At 41.0% G+C, this 26,154-nt stretch overlaps 2 protein-coding genes and 1 pseudogene across 7 annotated transcripts in view; 1 reads left to right on the top strand and 2 right to left on the bottom strand.

The window, feature by feature from the left end:
* The window catches only part of ATG16L2 (autophagy related 16 like 2), a 41,074-nt gene extending 19,994 nt beyond the window's left edge, over positions 1–21,080 (top strand). For all 3 annotated transcript variants that reach the window (XM_010334302.3, XM_010334301.3, XM_074400967.1), the window contains one exon: positions 8,118–21,080. In XM_010334302.3, the coding sequence (XP_010332604.1) occupies positions 8,118–8,217 (100 nt within the window). In that variant the 3' untranslated portion in view covers positions 8,218–21,080. The remainder of the gene's footprint in view (positions 1–8,117) is intronic.
* Positions 2,130–26,154, bottom strand: part of FCHSD2 (FCH and double SH3 domains 2) — a 299,879-nt gene continuing 275,854 nt past the window's right edge. For all 4 annotated transcript variants that reach the window (XM_003923427.4, XM_074400964.1, XM_074400966.1 and 1 more), the window contains 7 exons: positions 15,263–15,397; positions 9,041–9,124; positions 8,743–8,920; positions 8,254–8,474; positions 7,104–7,233; positions 6,538–6,620; positions 2,130–4,244 (listed from right to left, as the gene is read on the bottom strand). In XM_003923427.4, the coding sequence (XP_003923476.1) occupies positions 4,161–4,244; positions 6,538–6,620; positions 7,104–7,233; positions 8,254–8,474; positions 8,743–8,920; positions 9,041–9,124; positions 15,263–15,397 (915 nt within the window). In that variant the 3' untranslated portion in view covers positions 2,130–4,160. The remainder of the gene's footprint in view (positions 4,245–6,537; positions 6,621–7,103; positions 7,234–8,253; positions 8,475–8,742; positions 8,921–9,040; positions 9,125–15,262; positions 15,398–26,154) is intronic.
* LOC101031538 (glycine cleavage system H protein, mitochondrial pseudogene) lies at positions 20,455–25,952 on the bottom strand (annotated as a pseudogene).

The following is a 26,154-nucleotide window of genomic DNA, read 5'->3' as shown; positions in this document are numbered from 1 at the left end:
ATTTCTGTCATGAAAAACAACTTCACAATGAACAAAATAAATTCGAAGATTCAGAGCAGCTGGATTTCTTCCTAAGGCCACTGAGAGAGGGCTGGGCAGTCATTGGCCACAAAACCAAAAGCTGCCGCTGTGCTCTTCAGGCAGTGAGTGTGGATTGTGAAGCCTGGGATGCAGTTGCAACCTAGAGGATAAGGGTTGGTTTTGTCCCAACTCCCAGTCGGAGAGCCCAATGGCTTGTTTTCTTTTCAATTTCTTGCCATCCAAAGAAGTCTGTGTATTAGTAAGTCTGGTTTCAAATATTGTGACCTTTTTTGTGTGTTGTCTCTGTAGAAACTTAATTGATCCAGGGCATGAAAGTTGGATAAGCCCTTGGAGATCACCTCATTCCATTCCTTTTTTTTTTTTGAGATGGAGTCTCACTCTGTTACCCAGGCTGGAGTGCAGTGGCACGATCCTGGTTCATCGCAACCTCTGCTTCCTAGGTTCAAGCAATTCTCCTGCCTCAGCCTCCTGAGTAGCTAGGATTACAGGCACCTGCCACCATGCCCAGCTAATTTTTATATCTTTAGTATAGTTGGGGTTTCACCATGTTGGCTAGGCTGGTCTTGAACTCCTGACCTCAGGGGATCCGCCAGCCTTGGCCTGGGATTACAGGCATGAGCCACTGTGCCTAGCCATCACTCCATTCCTTTTAAAGTTGGAGATGTGGCAGCTCAGAGGGAAAGATCTTCCATCAAGCAGGGTCAGGGCTAAGGTCAGTTGATGTCCTCTCACTGGGTCTCTGGCTTGTGGATGTAGCTAGGGTGATGAATCAGAGAGGAAGGGGATCGAGGTGGTGTGCTAAGAACCTGTAGCCTGATTATATCATCCATTAAGTCAGTTCCTGTGATGAAGGAGACCAAAATTTAGCTATGATGCTGGGGTGAGGCAGTTAGCTCAGCTCTGCCCTTGGTCACAGATGGCACCTTCAGTACTAAAAGCAGCTTTCACTGGTAGGGAAGGCAGAAGATGGAAATGACATTTCATGTTTCCTGACAGCCCTTCCCATAGTTTTGGTAGAGCACTTCACACACATTCTTTCCCTTGGGCCTTATGACAACCTTGTGCATTACTGTGGGCGTGGAAGACTATCAAGGACCCTAGTTCTGAAGAGAAGGACACTGAGAAGAAGCAGAAGAGGTAGTGGTAGGAAGAGTTTGTGGTGAGCAGCCTGTGCCACACAACTTTATATGGCCTTCCTGGAGCCAGGCTTTTTCTCAGGTTCCAGATGAGGACACAGGTTCAGTCCCCATGGCTGTCAATTGGTGGAGCCAGGATTTAACCCAGACCTCCGAGTGTAAATGGGTACAGTTCTTATAGGAGACCAATTTGGCAAAATCTAACAAAATTAAATACACACATACCCTTTTCTCTCAAATTCCACACTTAGGAATCTATCCAACATTTATACTGGAACATATTTTTACATAAACAAGCAATACGTATACTTAAAAATCTTATGCACAGGAAAATGTCTGGAAAAAAAGTCATATTCCATGTCCGCAGCTTCTGTGGGGCCCTTCCCCAAACAGGCTGTGTCCTGGTTCTCAGTGTGGCTGGCTGGAAGCCAGAGGGACTCAGCCTTTAACTCAGAATGCTCCATCCACGCCTAGGACAGATAAAATCTTTCACGATTCACTACTCCTTAGGGTGGAGGTTTAGGAAAGGGGAGAGGCATCCATAGTGCCCGCTTCCTGAAAGTCAGTGGTCACATCCGGCATGGGGACTTCAGTGACCTTCCTCTCACTCCTCCAGCAACCGAATCAGAGCTCCCTGCTCAGCTACCTCTATGTTATCTGCCCCTCCTTTCTAGCATGTGTCCCACAGTACTGTCCCTCACATATTTATTTTTCTTCTCATGGGAAAAGCAAAGACCATAACCTATTTATTGCCATCTCTAGTACTCAGGATATTACACCTAGCATATGGGTGGCTTCAGGGACTGTGTGTCTCATGGATGGATTAATTTAATTTCTCCTCTCTATGTCTTTAACTGGTTTAAAGCAGGGCCCAAGAATGTCTTTATAAGAAGCATGGGCTTTTTGGAAAAGTCTATTTACCCAAATCTTTCTATATTAAAACTTAGAAAACATAATTCCATTTTTTTTATTATTCAACATTTTATACATAATAAATACAAATTTTTTACAGCCACTGTAAAGAAAGCACATCTGCACAGAGGCTCCCTCCGAGCCCTGACCTGTGCACTGTGGTGCTAGATTCTGTGTCCTGGATGGAGGGGTTATTTTTGAAAAAGGAGGCATATTTTCACAACTTTGTTTTTTAAAATAAAATTAGCAGCTCTTCCAAAAAATATTTAAAATATAACAAAAGATTTCAAATAACCCTTTGAGCTTGTGGAAAACCCAAATTCAAGGATAATTTGGCTAGCTAAAGAGAGAATACAAGACTGGGTGGTAAGAACTGCTCTATTTAGTAAGCATTTAAAGATTTTTAATATGTTAGCAAACTTTAAAATCTTAAAAACCACCCTTTTAATTTCTTTTTTAAACTTAAGAATAAGTTTGATAAACACAAAAGACCTCAAATAGATCAACAGGTTAAGAAATGTAAAAAATAACAACCAAAAAAACCCCAAATCATGGAGAAGATTCATCAATGGGTATTGTCACTGAAGTGATCAAAGAACTAAAAATTTCTTCAGCTATGACCTTACTTTTGGTCAAAAATCCCATGGGGACATTTGGCAAGCATTTCAAGTTTTTTAAGATTCTTAGGAGGGAAGGAGTTTTCAAAGCATTATACAACTTTTAGATTAAATTCTGCAAATTTGATTCCTTAATCAAGGGGGAAAAAAAACCCACAACTGGCAAACATCCCTTAGTCCCCAAGTGACACGCTCCCTACCTTCTACAGGAGCAGACAGCGGAGAGCCAGCACCCAACTTGGGCATCTGCTGCAGGCTTGCTGGCCCACAGAGAAGGCCACTCCTGGCTTTCCCTGTGACACACAGAAGACAGTTGTCTTTTCCTGGTCAATCTGTAGTTGTGCAGGGTGCACAGTCCTTCAGTCCTTTCTCACAGGAAGCTGGTTTCCTCCATGGCCCCCCAGCTTCTTCCTTCCAAGGAAACGTGAGGGTAGTGGGACCTGGATGCTGCATTCTCCATCGTAGCAGTTGTTCTGGACCAGCTACAACCTGGCTGGCTGGGCTGGTCTGCTGGCTTGGGAATAAAATAATGCCAGGGGCCTCCCCAGTAGAGAAGCTCAACAATGCAGGTATGTATCCTCAACTTATCTAGACATTCAGATTCTAAGGATACTGGTAAGAAGACTATATGCTGTAAAAATTAAGATGAAAAATACCCAAATACAAAATAACATTATATTGGCTAATTTCAGATCTGGAAATTCCATTTCTGCTTTAGCTGTAGCCTCCTTTCTATTAGTCTATGTGATGGACAAGGTGTGGCTACTAGTTCAGCCCCTTCATATTAGCTCCGCTAATTCTAAATGAATGGCATAGATATTAATATGAAGGACACTGTTATCTTAAGTCTGTTAGTTGTGGAAGAGATGTGCGTTAATACAATTGGCGCTAAATTCAGGGCAGTCCAATTTTCCCAATAAGGTTTCACTTTCTCAGTCTGGGGACTAACCTTGGGGAGGAGCCAGCCTCTCCTGAAATCCCTCCTTCTGTTTCCTTATGTAGCCAACATGATCTGATTAATTCTCAATCAGATGAGCAAAAGCCACTTGAAGAAAGATGACTATCTTGGCCACATTCTTGTGGCCACAGTAATATACTGTACGAGTGCACATGATCAGTAATTTTGGGACTGTGCCCTGGAATGAGGCCTGGTCTTGAGTTTCATATAAAAACGGACCACTGTTAGGCATGAGGGATGTCCCCCTCTCCTCTCCTGGGGTCCGCTAGGATTTGTGCTATGGTAGGAGAGATGACATAGAAAATGACAACAAAAAAAAGGCACGAAATATTCAAAACGTGGGAGGAGTCTACCAGGCCACCCAGTCACACATAAATCCTCCTTGTTTTTGCTCTGTTCAAGAGTCATCATCATGCAAAGGTGCCTAAAAAACAAGACTGGCCAAACTCCAAGCCTGGCCTTGATTGTAGCAGTAATGGATGGGCAAGCCCATCATCACACTAGTGTGATTTCCACATCTTCAATCTTCTCTGCTGGCCTTCGGTGATTCTGCGTAGGTGGAGGGGGAGCTGCCCGGACCTGAGCAGGAAACAATTATGTAGATTGTCAGTCAGTTCCTGACTCAGTATCTGAAGCATTCCCAAAACCTAATCACTTATCTAAGGACATGGGCAGCCTAGGGGTCTCAAAAATGCTGTAAGCATGTGCTTTACTCTTCACTGTTTCCTACACTGAGGAGGAGATGTTCTTAATGAAATGTCAAGCCCACAAATCAGCTTCTTGCCTAGGCTAAAAATCTCATGGGCACAAGAGTCCCATGACTAAGATTCTAGCACATCCTCCAAACCAAAGGTCTGGTTGGAAGCAAGGGAGAGCAACACTTAGAGAAATGAAACATTTTAGCATGTCTTGGGAGAAGAGTTACAAAAGATAAGGCTAGAAAGTAGGCTGGGGTTAAGTTGTGAAGGGCCTTATTTAACCATGTTTTAAAAATCTGTGCTTTAAGAAGAAAAAAAAGCCGGGCGCGGTGGCTCAAGCCTGTAATCCCAGCACTTTGGGAGGCCGAGACGGGTGGATCACGAGGTCAAGAGATCGAGACCATCCTAGTCAACATGGTGAAACCCCGTCTCTACTAAAAAATACTAAAAATTAGCTGGGCATGGTGGCGTGTGCCTGTAATCCCAGCTACTCAGGAGGCTGAGGCAGGAGAATTGCCTGAACCCAGGAGGCGGAGGTTGCGGTGAGCCGAGATCGCGCCATTGCACTCCAGCCTGGGCAACAAGAGCGAAACTCCGTCTCAAAAAAAAAAAAAAAAAAAAGAAGAAAAAAAATCTGTGTTTTATTCTGTAGGCAAAAGAGTTTTTGGTGGATTTTAAGCAGTATCAGATCTGTGAAAAGATGACTCAGGTAACAACTGGAGAAAAGATCAGAAGCAAGCAAGAGTTCAAGTAAGAAGGCAACTTAGGAGACTTTTGTAGTCCTCTGAATGAGAGTTGGCAATAGCCTAAACTAGGGTACTGGCAGTAGGGGAAGTAGAGAAGTGGAAAGATCTGTGAGCTGTCTGCAAGGTATACCTGGTAGGATTTGGGGACGTCTGTGGGAGGCAGGGCCAGGAGGTATTAAGAATGATGCCAGAACACCGGTAGGATGGGGAGTTTCATTTACCAAGTTGGCAATATGGGAGTAGAAACATGTCTGGCAAGGAATGTAACTCATTCTTGCTGAGTTTTGGGGTTCTAGGACATATAAACGAAGACATCCACAAATCTGAAGCTCAGAGAAGAGACTGGATTGGCAGTTATAAATCAGATTTGCTGATATATAAATGGTTATCATAGCTGTGGAAGTAGATGAGGTCACTTGGCAAGAGTGCTTTGAATAACTTCAAGAGAAGCGGCCCAGGGACAGAACCACGAGAAGAATCAGCAGAGATGAGTGGAAGCCAGGCTGCAAGCCACAGAAAGGTAGGACCAGAGAGGAAGAAAGCAAATGAGGCAAATGTGGAGAAGCACATCAGTCCACTGCTCTCCGTTCCCACTCTTACCCACCAGTCTACACTGCTAACACCTCAATCTTGGATGCTGCTCCAGCCTCATAATAGCTCCCTATGTCCTTTCTGCCACCTCCATCCATCCTCCACTTAACTGCCATAGCCATGCTTTAAAAATGCACCAGCCACAACACTGTCCAGCTTACCACCTTACAATGGCTTCCTATCTCATTTGGGATAAAGACTCAAGTCCTTAACAAGGCACTCAATACACATCTACTGAATGAATGAAGCCAAAGGAAGCCAATGGTAAAGGAATGGTATAAAAGCTAATAGGCCAAGGAAAATAAAATTGCAAAGTATCCAAATGAATTACCAATGTGAAAGTTGTGACCTTGGAGTGCAGTGATGGGTGGAATGCAGACGACAGTAGGGTGAAGGGTGAGTAGAGGTGACTTTGCAAGAATATGTTCACCCTGAGAATAGACGTTCTTTGAGGCCATGAAGTTAGCTTATTATTTCATCTCAATATTCGTCAAAGAGGCAAACAGAGGCCTGGAAAATTAAATGCTTACTAAAAAAAGTGTTTCACAATTAGCCCGCTTTAATGCTCATAAAGCCTGTTCTAATCTAAATACACTTTCATAGTCATCTTGCAATCTCACCATGGCTCAATGAAAAAAGTTCCAGTGTAGATTAAATGTTCCAAGATGAGTTGATTTCTATGGCCTTCCTTTTCAATAGGTCTTTTTACCTTCCCAAACCCAGTTCATCCTTGTTTGGCAGTCAGTAAACACATGTAGGCAATGAGGAAACATTAATTCCTTACTTTCAATTTGGAAGAACTATGTAATCTATAATCCTGTGAGATAGGAGACTTACAGGTCGTAGTTTGCCATATGAGGTCTCAGGAGTGTGCCTTGATGCCTGTGAGAATCCTGGTGACTCAGCATGAAGGCTGTTTTCTAAGCGAGAAAACCAAAGAAGCTCATTTTACTTGAGCTGTTGAGCAATGAAAATGCTAATGCAAGGCCTGCATGGTAGCTCAAACCTGTAATCCCAGCACTTTGGGATACTGAGGTGGGAGGATCACTTGAGGCCAGGAGTTTAAGACTGCAGTGAGCTATGACCCCGCCACTGCATTCCAGCCTAGGTCACAGAATAATACCCTGTCTCCACAAAAAATACAAAAATTAGTTGTGTCTGGTGGTGCATGCCTGTATTCCTAGCTACTTGGGAGGCTGAGGCGGGAGGATCACTTGAGCTCAGGAATTAGGTTGCTGTGAGCTGTGATCATGCCACTGAACACCAGCTTGGGTGACAGAGTGAGACCCTGTCTCCAAAAGAAAAAAAGAAAAAAAATGAATGCAGTTTTGTTTGTCTTTCAGGCAAACATGTAGATTTCTGAAGTGAAAATGCATTTAGACCCATGCCCAGGAAACCCTTACCGTTTGCTGAAGGAGACCGGGGAAAGTACAGGGAGCTCCTCTTATCTGGGCTGGGGTAGGGGCTGCTGGGAGGCTGGTCGTACAATGGCAGTGGAGGCAGGGAGGCGTGTGGCTTGGGGGAAGGAGAGATCTGCAGCAAAGGGAAGAGAGGTTACCGGGTGCTCAAGTCCAGGAAGGAGAGCCTGGCTGCTTCTCTGACTGCTCTGCACATATCCTTTTTCTCTGAAGCAAAGCTGACTACTGAAACTTGTCAACCTCATTAGAAGCAAATGAGCATTATTAACCACCCCAAGCCCCAATTCTGCATTGCACTTCACTTTTTCCTCTTACAGATCTCATCACATTACTGATTTTAGTTTATCTTAAACAGTTATCAAGTGAAGTCACTCTCTAGGGTTCTACTGAAAATGCACCAAATTAGTCAATTCAGTAAATTTAGCAAAGAACAACAACAACAAAAGGGACAAGTTGGATTTTTTTGGGTGAAGATAAAATACCTAGCACAAAACAGGTTTTATGCATGTTAAGCTAAGGGGTCACAATCACCATGCAAACAAGATCAGCAAACACGTTCCTTCTTCCTCTACCTATCTGGCATGCAGTGATAGACGCCTGAGGGCGAAAAACTAAACTCTGAATTAGGGGTTTCCTTTAAAGGCTGTTTCTCTGTGACGAACTAAGTCTAGGGCCACTTGAGTGGGGAAATGGGAGCTCTAGCAGGCTCATTAATTCTCTGAAATAGATTGGCAGGACCTGGGTGAGGCAGGGAGGCTCTGACAGTGAGGAAGAGAGAGAGCCAGCTAAGAGTTTTACTACATAAATTAACCACAGAGCAATGCCTTCCCTCTTTAGTTTGTTTCTTTCTCTCCACCAAAATGAGCTTTGGTATGTCACATATAATTTGGCATTTTGGTTAACCGACTCAAGGACAAGAATGTGGGAAGATGGAGGTGTGGGAGGATGGCCATATTCCACAAGGGACTGACTGACAAGTCTCTGGTTTCTCAAATGCAGTTTTGCAGACACTGGCAACCAAGGATCAGTGAGGGTAAGGCAGAGACTGCAGCCCACTTTTGTGTGGATCCATAGACTGCTTGGGAGGAATTTTCTTTAAACATCTTTAAATTCAGCTGTTTCCCCTCTCATGTACCTGAATCTCTCTCATCCATGGAGAGTCACCATTTTCTGAGGCTGAAAGTTCTTCCACTAGCACCGATGGAAAAACTCCAATCCGCCCATTGAATTCCCCTTCCCAGAAGCCATCGTCATCTTGGTTTTCTTTGTTCAAGATACGGATTATTGCTCCCTCAGGAAAAGATAACTCATCATCTGTCTGGCCCTCGTAATCATAAAGTGCTTTCACAAAACAGACTAGGGAGCAAGAGAAAGACAAATCTGGTAAGATAACTGACAGCTGGTTGCTTCTGCAACCACCCCTATACTCATATGACAACTAAAAGAGCATCGTACAGAATAGGATTAAAGTTGTAATGTTTTTACTCACTGATGATCAACTTTAGGGTTCTACTCTACAGGACAAATGTGACCAAATAAAGGGAAGCATATTATTGGATAGGAGCAAAGTTGTGCTTTTAGGTCAAATATGACCAAATAAAGAGTGCCTTGTTTCAGTCTTTACCACTGGCATCTCCGTTGAGGCTGCCTGAAACGAGTTCTGCTTCTGTGGAATTGCTGGACGTGTGTGACCGACTGTCCAAAGCAGCCAGGGACTGCAGCATGCTCAGGAGGCTGTTCGAGGTGGGAAACTGTAGGTACTTTTCTGGCACATAACCCACTTGGCCAACTTTATTTCGAGCCTGGGTAAAAGACATGTGACAAAACAAGTTTACACACACAATTCAGGCAGGGCACAACAAAGACCAAAACAAACTCCTAAAAATGTCACAAGAAGGGGTGATATGAGCAAAGGAATATACCTTTACCCAGTCTTCCATATCTCCATCTTCAATCACTTCTAACACCTCATGTTCCTCAATGGTCAACTCATCTGGTTGAGAAGCCTGCAATGTAGGATGGTCATGGACAAAATTAAAAAGGTTAGATAAGGAGCAGATGTGAGCTGATCATGACAAAAACTGGGGATCAAAATATTGAAATGATTTTGAGAAACATGTTGAACATAAAAATTTAAATGCTGTAAAACTATCATAATGAAGTGAAGTTTTACTTTAAAAAACTAAACAAAACCGTAACAAAAACTGAAGTAACTGAATCCTCAAGAGGCAATGAGTTTCAGTGAACAGAACGTGAGCCTGGGCAACATAGCGAGATCCCATCTCTACCAATAAATAAATAAATAAAATTAGGCATAGTGGAACGTGCCTGTAGCCCCAGCTACTACTCGGGAAGCTGAGGTGGGAGGATCGCTTGAGCCTGAGAGGTTGAGGCTGCAGTGAGCCATGAGCATGCCACTGCACTCCAGCCTGGGCAACAGAGCGATACCCTGTCTCTGAACAAACAAACAAAAAAGAACACTTCCTGGAAGCAGAGGATCCGGGTTCCAACTCCAGCTTCTGTATCAAACTATTCAACTTGATGCATTCATTTCTTTAAAGTGACAATCCTGCCATTCTCTGGATGATGTGAGAGTCAATGTGGGATGAAAAAGCATAGAACTGTGATGATTTGGGAAGCAAAGGCAAAGGAGAAGGCACTGAATTGGAACTGCTACCAGAGTCATGGACAAGCATGCAGTGAAAATGCAAAGAACTATGTACATGAATTTGTTGATTGTGGGTGCAGTGTCTAGGACCGATCTGGAATCACTGTAAAGCAGTGGCCAAAAGAAGAAAATTGTAGGAAAGGAAATGATTGAGATCAGTCATGGTTTGGATTTTTTATGCTCCAACTTAACTGTGGAGACTGGGCTGATCCACTTGTGTTCTACTGCACAAGCTGCTAACTGTAATGGTTTCATTATCCCTGACAGCAGCAGTCCACCAGCAGTCCACCAGCATCAGCCACCCACATGTTGCCCTTGAGATGCCAAATCTGCGAGAAAACTCTCTGAAGCTCCACAGAGGGGCTGGAAAGTCCGTGTGGCTTTGATTCCTAAGAGCCTTCCCTGTCATGTGTGATAGGCAGGGGCTGCTGCCTTCTGGCTCTCTAAAAAATAGTATTAAAAGCTTTCCCCAAGACCCACGATCAGTTAAAACCATCACCTAAGATCATAAAGCTTTTCAAATCTCACAATCTCAAAGCGTAAAATTAACTCCAAGTTACACAAAGAAAATAAGGCAAAAAAGGGGTCATTTTCAAGATTCATTTCTGATTTTATGAACATTAAAACATTTCATCAATACCCAGATTCTGGATGTTGTCATTAGCTCCCTGAGACAGAAAAATAATATTGAAGATGGCTAACTAGTCACAGAATACACCAAGGCCAGATTTTAAATTACTTCTTATCTCAAAATTTGAGGGAAAAAACCCACTTATTTACTCTTGATAGCTTTTCCAGTGGAATTGCTACACTACTCTGAAACCATACTATGCCTTGAATATGGTAGCAAAAGACACATTTGTAATAAAAATGTTTTCCACAGCAAGACCTAAAAGGTATCAACACAACCAGACATTAATGTGTGTGACAGCAAACCAGGGGAGGTAATACACTTTTAAATATACTGCTGCCCTTATAAAAAGCTATGGAGAGGCTGCATGAGGTGGCTCATGCCTGTAATCCAAGCATTTGGGAGGGTGAGGCAGGTGGATCACTTGAGGCCAGGAGTTTGAGACCAGCCTGGGCAACATGGAGAAACCCTGTCTCTATGAAAAACTGCAAAAAAATTAGCTAGGTGTGGTGGTGTGTGCCTGTAATTCCATCTTCTAGGCTGAGGCTGAGGTGGGAGGATCACTTGAACAGGGAGGCAGAGGTTAGAGTGAACCAAGATCATGCCACTGTACTCCAGCTTGGGCAACGGAGTGAGACACTGTCTCAAAAAAAAAAAAAAAAAAAAAAAAAAGGGCATGGAGGTCCGTGCGTGTTTTTCAACACTGCAGTGCTAGTTGTCCAATGTAAGCAGACATTAGCTTGATGATCCCATCCCAACGCAGTGATAACCAATTCTTTCACCTTACAAGGTCAAGTCCGTTGCATGGCAATCAAGACCCTGCAGAGTTTGGTCTCTGTGGGCCTCTTGACGCTTTGGCCCCTGCACACACTCCTGTTCTCTGAGCATACCATGTTCTTCCTTGCCTCTGTGCTTTTATCAGTTGTTCTGTCCAGCAGGCTCTGTTCCCTCTTTCCTATCTGATGAATGGACTTAGATTACTGTGGGTTTAAGTCCAGCTTCAGTATGTTTTTATGGGCAAGAGACCTAAGATGTTTTTGAACCTCAGTTTTCTTTTTTCCTACTAGAATATAAGCTCTATAAGGGCAGAGATTTTTGTCTTTTTTGATCAATGCTATATCCCAGAGCCTAGAAAAGCCCACAGCACTGATACATAGGAGGTGTTCAAGCACTATTTGTTTAATGAATGGGGTGTCTGATAATATCTTCCTCATAGGGTTATTGAAGAGATTACAAATAAATAAATAAATAGTAGTTACGATTAATTTTGATTTGAGACGGAATGTATGTTTTCCCAGACTACCCATGATGAGTAAGTTGCTCCTCCTTTTGTTCTTAAAAGGCTCTGAGTGTACCAGTAACACTGACTACCATGATGCTCTAGTGAGCTTCCTAGTAGAAACACTTAATTAGATAGCGACATATTTCTTCTCACCCCAACTAAAGACAGTAAGTGAGCAATAAATGGTTATTAAATACACACATGCTCTTATACTGTCTCCTTAAGTCCTGGTATCCAGTGACAGCTGGAGTTGACAATATCTCTGCAAATTTCCTGTATTTCTTTTAATACAATATGCTTTTCCTGATCATATCATACACATTCATTGTAAAAAAGCTGGAAAATATGCATAACTGAGATATCATGGTACATACAATTTGGTATCCTACCTTTTAATTTGATATTAGGACATAAGGATTTCTTCTTATATAGAAAAACTCTCTTTTCTTTTTTTGAGACAGTGTTTCACTTTTGTTGCCCAGGCTGGAGTGCAATGGTGTGATCTCATGTCACTGCAACCTCTGCCTCCCAGGTTCAAGTGATTCTCCTGCCTCAGCCTCTCAAATAGTTGGGATCACAGGCATGTGCCACTATGCCCAGGTAATTTTTGTATTTTTAGTAGAGACAGGGTTTCTCTATGTTGGTCAGGCTGGTCTCAAACTCCCAACCTCAGGTGATCCACCCAGCCTGATGGAAAAACTCTAATATAAATTTCAATAATCTTCATATTATATGTTATGGCTATAATATATGAATTAGACATTTAATTATTCTCATTCGACTGCCAAATTTAATTTTTTTAAATTTATTTTTTAGAGGCAGGGTCTCACTCTGTCACCCAGGCTGGAATGCAATGGTGTAATCATGGCTCACTGCACTCTCAATTTCCTGGGCTCCAGTGATCCTCCTGCCTCAGCCTCCTGAATAGCTAGGACTATAGGCATGTGCCACCATACCCAGCTACTTTTTAAAATTTTTTTGTAGAGACCAGGTTTTGCTTTATTGCCCAGGCTGGTCTTAAACTCCTGGCTTCAAGTGATCTTCCCACTTTGGCTTCCCAAAATGTTGAGATTACAGGCATGAGCCACCACACCCAGTCATGAGATCTGTTATCCTCATTGATGTCTCTGTCAGAATGAAGGCAAGGGAAAGATTCATTTGTTCATGCCTTCTTTCTATTATTCAAGTATTCATTCCACAATTATTTACTGATGACCTACTATGTGCTCGGCATTGTCCTAGGGGCCGAAGACACACAGATGAGATAAACATACAAAGACAAAATTTCTCCCTTCATGGACCTTTAGTGGGGAGTTAGACAAAGAAATATGAAAACTAAGATTAAGTTTGGCTGGCAGAAGTGCCATATATTATAAAGCAGTACTACATGAAAGGACATTTTTGTATTTAAAACATTTTTCTATATTATGATTTATTTCCTTAGGATGGATGCTAATAGGGTCAAAAGTTAATAACATTCTTAAGGCTTTTGACTAACTTTTTTTTTTTTTTTTTTTGAGATAGAGTCTTGCTTTGTCACCCAGGCTGGAGTGCAATGGCACAATCTTGGCTAGCTGCAACCTCTTGGGTTCAAGCGATTCTCCGGCCTCAGCATCCCTAGTAGCTGAGATTACAGGTGCTCACCACCATACCCACCTAGTTTTTGTATTTTTAGTAGAGACAGGGTTTCACTGTGTTGGTCAGGCCAGTCTCAAACTCCTAACCTCAGTGATCTACCCACCTTGGTCTCCCAAAGTGCTGGGATTACAAGTGTGAGCTAGTGTGCATGGCCAACTCTAACCATTAAATATAGCTTTCTTTGTTCTCACCAGATTATTCAAGGCCTCCTTTCTGGTCTGGACTATACGAATTATGATTAGACTTACAGTCAGTCCTTCTCTATTCTAATCTATCCTCTAGAATATCTATTCCATGACCAGGTTACCTTCTCACAAGTCCAATCTTATTTCAGGCCATCTAAGGATCTTCCCAGCCAAGATAAAAACCAAACCTCTAAGTCTGGTACACAAGGCCCTTTACTATCTGGTAACAAACACCTTTATGCACAGCTCCTCTGTTCTCCTGAGGATGCTCCACTGAATTTGACACTTCTTGAACACCCCACACTCTCATCACACTCTGTCTCTATACCTGCTGTTCTCTTTGCTTAGAAGGCTCTTTCCCTACCTTCTCACTGCATCCAGAAAGGTCTTAAATCTCATGACCCAATTTAGATGCCATCTCATAAAATTTCTCCCAATGATCACAGGTAGAGTTAGTGGCTCTACCTTTACTATAAATTTTTTCACACTTGTTCTACTTTTCCAGTTTAATACATATCCCTTCCTAGACTGTCCATTCCTAGAAGGGAGAGATAATGTCACGTTCATTTTGGCATCCCCCAGATATATAACATATTGGGCACTCTATATGTTTATTCAATGATTAACTGGCTAAATAGATGTTCACAGTCTAATGCAGGGAAGTGCCTGGGATATGCCAACAGAGAGAATGTTAAATGAATGTTGACAGTTTAAAATCACTTGGACACTTAGGAATCTCTCTATTTAAGGACCTTAAATTTTAGTTCTGGGATGTTCAAGTAAATATAATAATGGGAGGTGGTAACAGGAAACAATTCCAACGCTAGTTTTATAATATCCTGTAATACCTTTCCAAGTATCTGAGATGATTTTAAATTTTCAAAAGATTATCAAAACAATTTATATTGGGAAAAAAATGCTAACACTTTTAATGAACAAGAAGTATGAATTTAAATATAAAATGAGAGGATGTTAAACTCAAAACCTGTCTGGGAATCACTGATAATTGAGGAGTGAATACTGCCACCTTTTGGCTACACGGGGATGTGACGGTAGGAGTGAATCTGTCCAGTGCATGATAGGTGGCTTCTCTCCAGGCCTTCCCTTTCTGATAGCCTTCTGCATTGCCCCCTCTGACGCATGCCTCCACCAGAACAGGGGCAAGAGAAGATTTATGCATTCACGCCTCTCTTCCAACATTCATGTATTCATCCCACAATTATTTACTGATGACCCACTATGGCTGGCCATCATCCTTGGGGCTGAAGACAAGCAGACAAGGTACACATACACAGACAAAATTTTTGCCTTCATGGACCTTTAGTGGAGTGTCAAAGAAATATGAAAATAAATAAGAGTAAGTGTGGCTGGGCAGAAATGCTATATAATAAATAAAAGAGGCCATGGGATAACAAGTCGTGACTGAGGAGTTGGTTATTTATTTAGGTGGTTATGGGTGATTTTAGGAGGCACTGTTTGAGCTGAGCTTCAATGAGTAGCAAGGGGCAACCAACTGAGATTTAGGGGTAAAAAAGTGTTCTAGGCAGAGGGAGTAGCAAGTGAAACACGCCAAGTCAGAGGCTAAACTCATCACCATTCTGTTATGTTGTTAACCTAATAGCAATGTTAACCTAGTAACAATTTTATGCTAAGTACAGCTTGAGAGACTGGATGGATACAGTCATGTGTATCCTCACAGTTAATCAGAATTTAATAACAATATGTTGGAGAAATACAAACCTTGTAAGAATAAACAACTTTGCAGGTGAGTGGATAACTTCTTAAGGTGCCAGAAGGGCTGGAACTGCTGTCATCGAAAACATCCATGTTATCTTCAAACTCTTCTCCTTCTTCTCTTTCAGTATCTGCATTAAGCTAAGAAAAATTAGAAACCAATGGCTAGTTTCCTTACTTCAATAAAATGGCTGAAAGCAGGAAAAACGCTTAAAATCTGATAGTTTCAAAATGTTAATTTGCCTTTTAACTCTACATAAAAATGACTATCTTTTGCACTTACATTTTTCATGTTATGAGAAAACAGAGTTGTTTTTTTTTGTTTTTTTTTTAAAGACTTTTTTTTTTTTTAAGACAAAGTCTCGCTCTGTCATCCAGGCTGGAGCAACTTCTGCCTCCCAGGTTCAAGTGATTCTAAGTGCCTCAGCCTCCCAAGTAGCTGGGATTACAGGTGCCTACTACCACACCTAGCTAATTTTTTTTTGTATTTTTAGTAGAGATGGAGTTTCACCATGTTGACCCGGCTGGTCTTGAACTCCTGGCCTCAAGTGATCCACCCGCTTCGGCCTCCCAACATGCTGGGATTGCAGGCGTGAGCCACTGCACCAGGCCTAGGATAGATTTTTTTTTTTCTTTTTTTTTTTTTAAGACCGAGTCTAGCTCTGTCACCAGGCTGGAGTGTAGTGGCCAGATCTTGGCTTACTGCAACCTCCACCTCCTGCGTTCAAGTGATTCTCCTGCCTCAGCCTCCTGAGTAGCTGGGATTACAGGCACATGCCCCCAAACCCAGCTAATTTTTGGATTTTAAATAGAGATGGGGTTTCACCATGTTGGCCAGGATGGTCTTGATCTCCTGACCTTGTGATCCACCCACTTCGGCCTCCTAAGCTGGGATTACATGCATAAGCCACTGCGCCCAGCGACAGAAATTTTTTTTTTTTTTTTTAAATCAAGAGGGATGTTTCTGCCAAATACGTAAGAAATATTTATGAGTATCCTTTCACTTTTCACTGTTAAGTACTGACTGAAAAAGGCCTCTAAATTTTAACTGATCATATTAAAAAAGTTTGAGGCCTCGCCTGGACAACATGGCGAAACCCCATCTCTACTAAAAATAGAAAGAAAAACATGTAGCCAGGCATGGTGGTACATGCCTGGAGTCCCAACTACTTGAAAGGCTGAGGCAGGAGAATTGCTTGAATCCAGGAGGTGGAGGCTACAGTGAGCTAAGATTGCGCTACTGCACTCCAGCTGGGGTGACAGAGTGTGACTCTGTCTCAAAAAAAAAAAAAAAGGTTGCTAAGTGCTACAAAGGAGGTGGAGAAGAGGATTATTTATGGCTGATAGAAATGTGAATTCATACATCCTTTTGAAAAAATAACATGCCTACTGAAATTAAAAACTAAACATACCACTTGATCTAGCAATTCTACTTTTATGAATGCATCATGGGAAAATAAAAGCACCAAGTTATAAGACTATATATTTTAAGATGTTTACTGCAACACTGCCTGTAGTAACAAAGCCTGGACACAATCAACAGGAGAATGTTTCAATGCATTCTGATATATCTATATTATAGATTAGTAACACTCATAAAAAATAAAGTTTGCCAAATATGTGAAAAAATGCTCTATATCATTAGAGAAATGCAGATCAAAACCACAATGAGATACTATCTCACACCAGTCAAAGTGGCTTTTTTTTTTTTTTTTTTTTTTTTTGAGATAGGGTCTTGCTCTGTTACCCAGGCTGGAGTGCAGTGACATAATCACGGTTCATTGCAGTGTCGACCTCCTAGGCTCAAGTAATCTTCCTGCCTCAGCCTCCCGAATAGATGGAACTATATGCACCACCACACCTGGCTAATTTTTTTTTTTTTTTTTTGGTAGAGATGGGGTTTCACCATGTTGCTTAGGCTAGTCTTTAATTCCTGGGCTCAGGTGATCCTCCCACCTTGGCCTCCTGAAGTGCTGTGATTACAGGAGTGAGCCATCATGCCTGGCTGAGAATGACTACTATTTACAAAGTCAAAAGTCATTCTACCATAAAGACACATGGACCGGGGGTGGTGACTCATGCCTGTAATCCCAGCAGTTTAGAAGGCTGAGGTGGGTGGATCACTTCAGGTCAGTAGTTCGAGACCAGCCTGGCAACATGGTGAAACCATGTCTCCACTAAAAACACAAAAATTAGCCAGGTGTGGTAGTATGTGACTGTAATTCCAGCTATTTAGGAGGCTGAGGCACAAGAATTGCTTGAACCTGGGAGGTGGAAGCTGCAGTGAGTCAAATTGTGACAATGCACTCCAGCCTGGGTAACAGAGTGAGACTGTCTCCAAAAAAAAAAAAAATGCATGTGTATGTTCATTACAACACTATTTACAATAGCAATAGCAAAGACATGGAATCAACCTAAATACCCATCAATGACAAGTTGAATAAAGAAAATGTGGCACATATACACCATGAAATACTATGCAGCCACAAAAAGAATGATGTCTTCTGCAGGAACATGGATAGAGCTGGAGGCCATTATCCTTAGTAAATAATGCAGGAACAGAAAACCAAATATCACATGTTCTCGCTAATAAGTGGGAGCTAAATGATGAGCACTCATGGACACAAAGAAGCAACAACAGACCCTGGGGCCTACTTGAAGGCAGATGGTGGGAGGAGGGAGAGGATCAGAAAAAATAACTACTGGGTACAAGGCTTAGTACCTGGGTAATGAAACAATTTGTACAATAAACCCACCCCCATGACACAAGTTTATCTATATAATAAACATGTACATGTACCCTTGCACTTAAACGTTGTTTAAAAAATGAGTTCGAGACTAGAAAGCTCAGAAATAAACCTTCACATACATGACTAAATGATTTTCAACAAGGACACCAAGACCATTCAGTGGAAGAAAGGACAGTTTTTCAATAAATGTTGCTAGAAAAATTGGATACCCACATGTAAAAGAATGAAGTTGAAATCTTACCTTATACCATACACAGAAAAAAATTAAATTGATCAAAGACCTAAACAGAAGAACTAAAACTATAAAACTTTAAAAGAAAACGTATGGAAAAAAACTTTATGTCACTGGATTTGGCAATGATTTTTAAAATATGATACCAAAAGCATAGGCGATAAAAGAAAAAAACAATAAACTGAACCTTATCAAAATAAAAAAACATGAAGTCATCAAAGGACAATAGAGTGAAAAGGCAACTCACAGAATGGGATAAGGTATTTGCAAATCATGGAACTTAAAAAGGACTAATATCCAGAATATATAAAGAATGCCTAAAACTGAACCACCACAACAAACAATTAACCCAACTAAAAATGGACAAAATATCTGAAAAGATATCTTTCCAAAGAAGATATATAAACAGCCAATAAGCACATGAAAATATGATCAACATCACTAATTATTAGGGAAATGCAATTCAAAAGCACAATGAGATACCATTTCATACCTATTAGGTTACTATTATATTAAAAAAAAAAAACAGAAAAAAACAAGTGTCGACAAGGATGTGGAAAAACTGGAACCTTTATACACTGCTAGTAGAAATGTAAAATGGTACAGCTGCTATGAAAAAACAGTGAGGTGTTTCTTCAATAAATTAAACACAGAATTACTACATAATTCAGCAATGCCATTTTAGGTATATACCCAAAAGAACTGAAAGCACAGACTTGAACAGATATTTGTAAACCAGTGTTCATAGCCACGTTATTCACAAAGGTAGAAGCAACTCAAGTGTCCACTGATAGATGAATGAACAAATAACATGTATGTATATACCACAAACCAAATAAAAATGTGGTACATACATACAATGGAATATTATTGCCTGCCTGCCCATCCATCCATCCATCCATCCCGAGTCTCTATCTATCTATCTATCTATCTATCTATCTATCTATCTATCTATCTGTCTGTCTGTCTGTTTGTCTGTCTATCTATCTATCTGTCTATCTATCTGACTACTATGTACTATCTATCTGTCTGTCTGTCTGTCTGGTTAGAGAGGGTCTCACTCTGTTGCCCAAGCTGGAGTGCAATGGTGCAATCAGCTCACTGCAGCCTCGAACTCCTGGATGCAAGGGATCCTCCTACCTTAGCTGCCCTCCCCCACCCCACCCCCAAGTAGCTGTGAATACAGGCACACGCCACCATGCCCAGTTTATTCAGTTTTAAAAAGGAGGGAAATTCTGACACATGCTACATAGAACATGAGTGATCTTTGAGGCCATTATGCTAAGTGGAATAAGCCAGTCACAAAAGGATAAAATATTCTGATTCCACTTATATGAGGTACCTAGCCAAATTCATAGAGACAGAAAGCAGAATGGTGATCGTCAGGGGCTGGGTTATACAGAGTTATTGCTTAATGGGCAGAGAATTTTACTTCTCTGCTAGATGAAAAGAGTCCTGGAGATGAGCCAGGTACAGTGGCTCACATCTGTAATCCAGCACTTTGGGAGGCTGAGGCAGGTGGATCACCTGAGGTCAGGAGTTCGAGACCAGCCTGGCCAACATGGTGAAACCCTGTGTCTACTAAAAATACAAAAATTAGCTGGGCGTGGTGGCAGGTGCCTGTAATCCCAGCTGTTTGGAAGGCTGAGGCAGGAGAATCACTTGAACCAAGGAGGCAGAGGTTGCAGTGAGCCAAGATTGTGACACTGTACTCCAGATTAGGTGACAGAGTAAGACTCTGTCTCCCCCCCGACAAAAAAAACAGTTCTGGAGATGGATGGTGGGGATGGTTCCACAACGATGTGAATATACTTAATGCTACTAAACTTACTTAAAATGGTAAATTGGCATATTTTATATTTTACCGCACACAGATGAACAAACATGAAAGGCACACTCTCTTCTGAAAGTAATTCAGAAGGAAAGTAATTTTTCAACCCAGTTTCAAGGTATATTACCCATCATAGCTAAAAGACGTCTATTAATGAAAATGTTATTGAGTGTGAAAAATGAATTAGATCCGCAGGCATTTAGCTAGAGCACTGTCTGTGATATAGCAAATATAAATAATATTTATATGAGCATACATATCTGACAGGGGAAGGCAGAATGAGAAGAATAAAGACTGGAGAACAGAGGAAATGACTGACTTGCTTTTTATTTATTTATTTAATTTTTGGTGTTATTTCATACTAGTTTATTTAGGGGTTCCATTTTCACTCCTCAATAGATGTTATATATTTCTCATATGCTTCTTCACTCATAAGTTCATCTAGTTCTGAAGGGTTACTCAGTGTCATCTTGATCAGCCAACCATCTTCATAACAACATTTGTTTACAAGTCCTGGATTTTCTGCAAGAGGTTCATTAATTTCAGTTACTTCTCCTGATAAAGGAGAATAGAGTTCACTAGCAGCTTTCACACTTTCCAAAGCACCAAAATCATCTTGTTTGTTCAGTTTTGTCCCAACTTCAGGCAGACTACAGTAAACAACATTTCCCAACGCTTCCTGTGCAAAATTGCTGATTCCCACTGTTCCAGTATCATTTTCTCTTGTTATCCATTCATGTTGCTCTGTGAAATTATGCACCGAGGGCAGAATGGGTCCCGTGTGCAGTGTCCAGACGGTGCCCACCCCCAGCTGTGAGGGCCTTGGCAGGCAGGACGTGATGGGTGATGGGATGACGTGCAGGTTGCGGAGCACGGCCCGCACACTCCGCACCACTCGCAGCGCCATGTTCGCCCTGACTTGCTTTTTATATACATCTATACTCTTGGAACTAGTAGAATGAGCATGTTTTACTTTTTAAATTAATAACCTAATAAAGAAAAAACAAAACAGCTTCTAAGATTTGTTTCTTATTTGGCTTTTTCACAAGCACTTATTTGGCTTTTTCCCATATTCAAACATACAAAGGTGCCAATGTTTATGCATTTAAGGTTACAAAGAATGAACAGGCAGGACTGGCCTTCATAGGAGAGCCATTAAATTAATTAATTAACGTATAAAATATCTACTGTATGAAAACTATGCTAGCCTCTTTGACGGACAGAAAAGGAAGAACACAGTGTCTCCTTCCAGTGGTTCACAACCTAGAGCAAAGGATACTACAAGGAGGGGCCAAGTGCATGGCCCTGGGAATGTGGAAGAGGCCACTGGAGAGGAATCGGGGGAGACTTCCTGGGATGCAATGAGTCCAAAAGCACACGCTGCCTAGCTGTTAAGTTCTACTTATTCATGAATTAAAGGGCTTTCTCTTGAGTAATCACCACTGAAGTTTTAAGATGGACTCTCCTCTTACCCACTGTTTCCCTAATAAAATTCTATAGCACTGTATACATGTATCAAAATGTCCCTCTATTTCTCATAAACATGTACAATTATGTGTCAACTAAAAGTAAAAGGGAAAAATTCTACCGAATTGTGGAGAGTTCCAGAAGAATAAATTATACATTTTTCCTGACACATTTGTTGCCACCATTTCAAATATGCTGAAATATTCTCATTGATAACTTTACTGAAAATTCTCCATAGCTGAGTGAGGAAATCCTGTGCTATGTCTTAGAAATTATTCATCTATTGTCAGGTCAGTAGCAAAACAGTCTCACATCATATTGAGTCTTTTGTCACTCAATAGTTATGAGCAGAATAGTCAGAATCATAGACTTAACGATTCTAATGTTTTCCAACAGGGCACTGTGCCACAAAAAAGAATCATGCTAGATATTGCCATAAAATTAACTTTAAACATACTTATATATACTTAGAAGATACTGCCTTCATATTCTAGGAAAGGTTACAGGCATTTTAAAAAACAGTGGGTATTACAAAAATCAAAACAAAACACCCATATGTTTATAAAAATGTGGGTAGAACAAGTTTCCAAAAATATACGTGTACTGTGCTTTGGCACTGGGAATCAATCCAAAACATTTTATCTTGGCAACCTGGTTGACACTAAACATTCCTTTTTTCCTCCTTTATTTGGAATTGATTTTTGGATTCCCATGGAAGGCAATAAAAAGGCTGCAGTGCCAGCAATAGGGGTCACTGTCATATGCTTCTGCATTGCTCTAGCTGCTTTCCAAAGCATGTCAACTCAGAATAATTTCTTCCTGTTTCCTCTTCCACTCTCTTAACCGAATTGTTACATTGTTTTCTTGACCCAGCATTTCTAAAATCATGTGCTTCCTCTGTCGCTTAAGGACTGTTCTCTCATCTCCTTTTCTTCCTGTCACTTGACAGAACTTCAATCGAAACTATTCTTTCTAGCTATACTAACATTTTTCCTGTCTTAGATGTTGTAAAATGCTTATTGCAAAGGCAGGTAAGATAATCTTTTTGAGTTGGCTTTGGCAGCCATCTTCTTGTACTCAGCAAAATAACCTCTGAGGGGGTCATGATCATGACGCAATCATGAAGTAGAAAGCAGGGTCTTGGGATCTGGCTAACCTGGGTTTGAATGTTGACTATGCCACTTACTTGTTGTGCGACCTTGGGCAAATTATTTAACTCCTCCGTTTCAATGACCTCATCTCTCTAATGAAGACAATTACTTCTTCACAGAGTTAGCATAAAGATTAAATGAAGTAAAATATTTAAAACCCCTAACACATGTTTGGTGCATAGGAGGTACTTAATAAAGCATTAGCTTTTGTTTTTGTGAGGGAGAATCCAGATAAAGAATCTGGTAATATCTAATAAAGAGGAAGGCAGCTCCTCAATATTTACTATTAGAACCTCTCAACTCCATTGGACAGGGAAATGATCACAGCGGACATTACTCAAAATACAACACAAGTAGGTTATAAAGATGATAAAGATGATGTTAACCAAAGGAATATAAATCATTCTATTATAAAGACACATGCCATATGTATGTTCACTGAAGCACTATCCACCTAAATGCCCATCAATGGTAGACTAGATAAAGAAAATGTAGTAGATATTGATCATGAAATACTATGTAGCCACAAAAACAAATGAGATAATGTCCTTGGCAGGGACATGAATGGAGCCGGAGGCCATTATCCTTAGCAAACTAACACAAGAACAGAAGACCAAGCACCAGATGTTCTCACTTCCAAGTAGAAGCTAAATGATGAGAGCACATGGACACATAGAGGGGTTCAACACACACTGGGGCCTTTTGGAGGGTGGAGGGTGGAAGGAGGGAGAGGATTAGGAAAAATAACTAATGGGTACGAGGCTTAATAACTGGGTGATAAAATAATCTGTATAACCCCCCCCATGACACAAGTTTACCTATATAACAAACCTGTGATTATATTGCTGATCTTAAAATAAAAGTTAAGAAAAAGATGATGTTAAAAATAATCAGGAAAATGGATTTGTGTTTCCAGGCAAGATGGAGTATCAGGGATCAGATTTAAACTCCTGTCAGAAACAACAAAAAAACTGTTTAAAATATATGGAAGAATCGTTTTCAAGACACTGGGCATCACTCATGAAAAAGAGGGATACCTTGGGGATGGGAAACAAACAATTCCCAAAACGTTCTGTATGAAGAAAGTTTCTAGGCTAAGACATAAGGAGAAGAAATTCAGGCAGACGATGGTGATCTCCCTGAACAGGAAATAAAACTGGGAATTCAGTAAAGCCAAAGTGGAGAGAGCTCAGGTTGTGGGATACAGTAGTCTCCCCTTATCCATGCTTTGGCTTTCCATGGTGCCAGTTACCCAGTCAACCACAGTCTGAAAACATTAAACAGAAAATTCCAGAAATAAACTATCCCTAAGTTTTAAATTGTGTGCCATTCTGAGTACCCTGATTAAATCTTACAGTGTTTCACTCTGTCTCCCCAGATGTGAATCAAGTATATGCAAGTTGTATAAGCTACTTGCCCATTAGTCATTTAGTGGCCATCTGAGTTATTTTGATTGACAGTCACCATATCACAGTGTTTGTGTTCAAGTAGCCCTTATTTTACTTAATACTGGCCCCAAAGCGCCAAAGTAGTGCTGCTGGCATATTGTTAGGTATTCTATTTTATTACCAGTGTTGGTAATTTCCTACTGTGCCTCATTTATAAATTAACTTTATGATAGATACACATGTATAGGGAAAAACAGTATGTATAGGGTTCGGTACTATCTGCAATTTCAGGCATGCACTGGAGGTCTTGAAATGCCAGGAGTGGTGGCTCACGCCTGTAATCCCAACACTTTTGGGGGCCGAGGTGGATGGATCACCTAAGGTCAGGAGTTTGAAACCAGCCTAGCCAACCTGGTGAAAACCCGTCTTTACTAAAAATAAATAAATTAGCTGGGCATGGTGATGGGCACCTGTAATCTCAGCTACTCGAGAGGGTGAGGCAGGAGAATTTCTTGCACCCAGGAGGCAGAGGTTGCAGTGAGCCGAGATTACACCATTGCACTCCAGCCTGGGTAACAGAGTGAGACCCCGTTTTAAAAAAATGTATCCCCCACAGATAAGGGGGGATATGCACAGTACTCAGGAAATCTGCAGAGGGACCTCCTCAAGACTTTGGCTGAATATTGGTCAGTACACGTATGTGAACGAACTACCCAAGGCCAGGGCTAGAAGCTCTAAAAAGGATTTTAAAAAATAATCCTTAGAGCTCTCATAGGTCTGAGAGTAACTCCTGCTCCCTCCTAAAAGAGTAAAAACCTCATAAGGTACAGGGCATCTGGTAGAGTATTAAGATTAGTAAGGATACAGAACAGCAGTCCCCAATTGGCACCAGGAACCAGTTTCATGGAAGACAATTTTTCCAAGGACTGGATCCTCAGGGCACCGTGAGGGAAGGTTTCAGGATGAAACTGTTCTATCTCAGATCATCAGGTATTAGATTCTTATAAGGAAGGTGCAACCTAGATCCCTTACATGTGCACTTCACAATAGGGTTTGTGCTCCTATGAGAATCTAATGCTGCTGCTGATCTGACAGGAGGCAGAGCTGAAGCAGTAATGCTCCCTCTCTGACCACTCACCTCTTGCTATGTGGTAAAGGTCTGTGGCCTGGGGGTTGGAGACCCCTGATACAGAAGGCTAGAACAATACTATCAATCAACTTGACTTAATTGACATTTATAGAATGTAACCCCTAACAACAGCCAAATATACATTCTTTTTTTTTTTTAAAGAACACATATAACATTTACCAAGATATACATTATACTGGGTAACAAAAAATTTAAAAGGATTCAAGTATGTTATTTGACTACAATGGAAATAAACTAGAAACAAATAACAAAAAGTTATCTGGAAAAATCTCCTATAATCCTAGCACTTTGGGAGGCTGAGGTGGGTGAATCACTTGAGCTCAGGAGTTTGCGACCAGCCTGGCAACATAGTGAGACCCCCATCTCTACTAAAAATACAAAAATTAGCTGGGCATGGTGGTGCTGGGAGGCTGAGGCATGAGAATCACCTGGAAGGAGGAGGCTGCCATCAGCAGAGATTGCGTCACTGTACTCTAGCCTGGGTGACAGAGCAAGAATCTGTCTGAAAAAAAAAATTTTTTTTCAGACAATATTTTGAACTGGATAAAAATGATAGCACAATATATCAGAATTTGTGCAATGGACCTAAAGCAATACTTACAAAATGTTTAGCACTTAATGACAATATTCAAAAAGAAGAAGTCTCAAGTCAATGACCTCAGTTTCTACCTTACAAATTAGAAAGGAGAAAATTAAATCCAAATTGAACAAAAGAAAGGAAATAATAAAATTCTGAACAGAAATCAAGAAAATAGAAAAGGGAAAAACAAGAGGGAAAAATCAATAAAATCAAAAGCTGATTCTGCATAGAGATCCATCTAATTAATAAATCTCTAGCAGAATGACTGGAAGAGAGGAGACACAACCAGTATCAGGAATGACAGAGGTGTTATCACTACTAATTTTCCAGATAATCAAAGGATAAAGGA

Source organism: Saimiri boliviensis, chromosome 6 (genome assembly GCF_048565385.1).
Source record: "Saimiri boliviensis isolate mSaiBol1 chromosome 6, mSaiBol1.pri, whole genome shotgun sequence".
Lineage (NCBI taxonomy): Eukaryota > Metazoa > Chordata > Mammalia > Primates > Cebidae > Saimiri > Saimiri boliviensis.
This window is presented reverse-complemented; position numbering and strand designations above follow the sequence as displayed.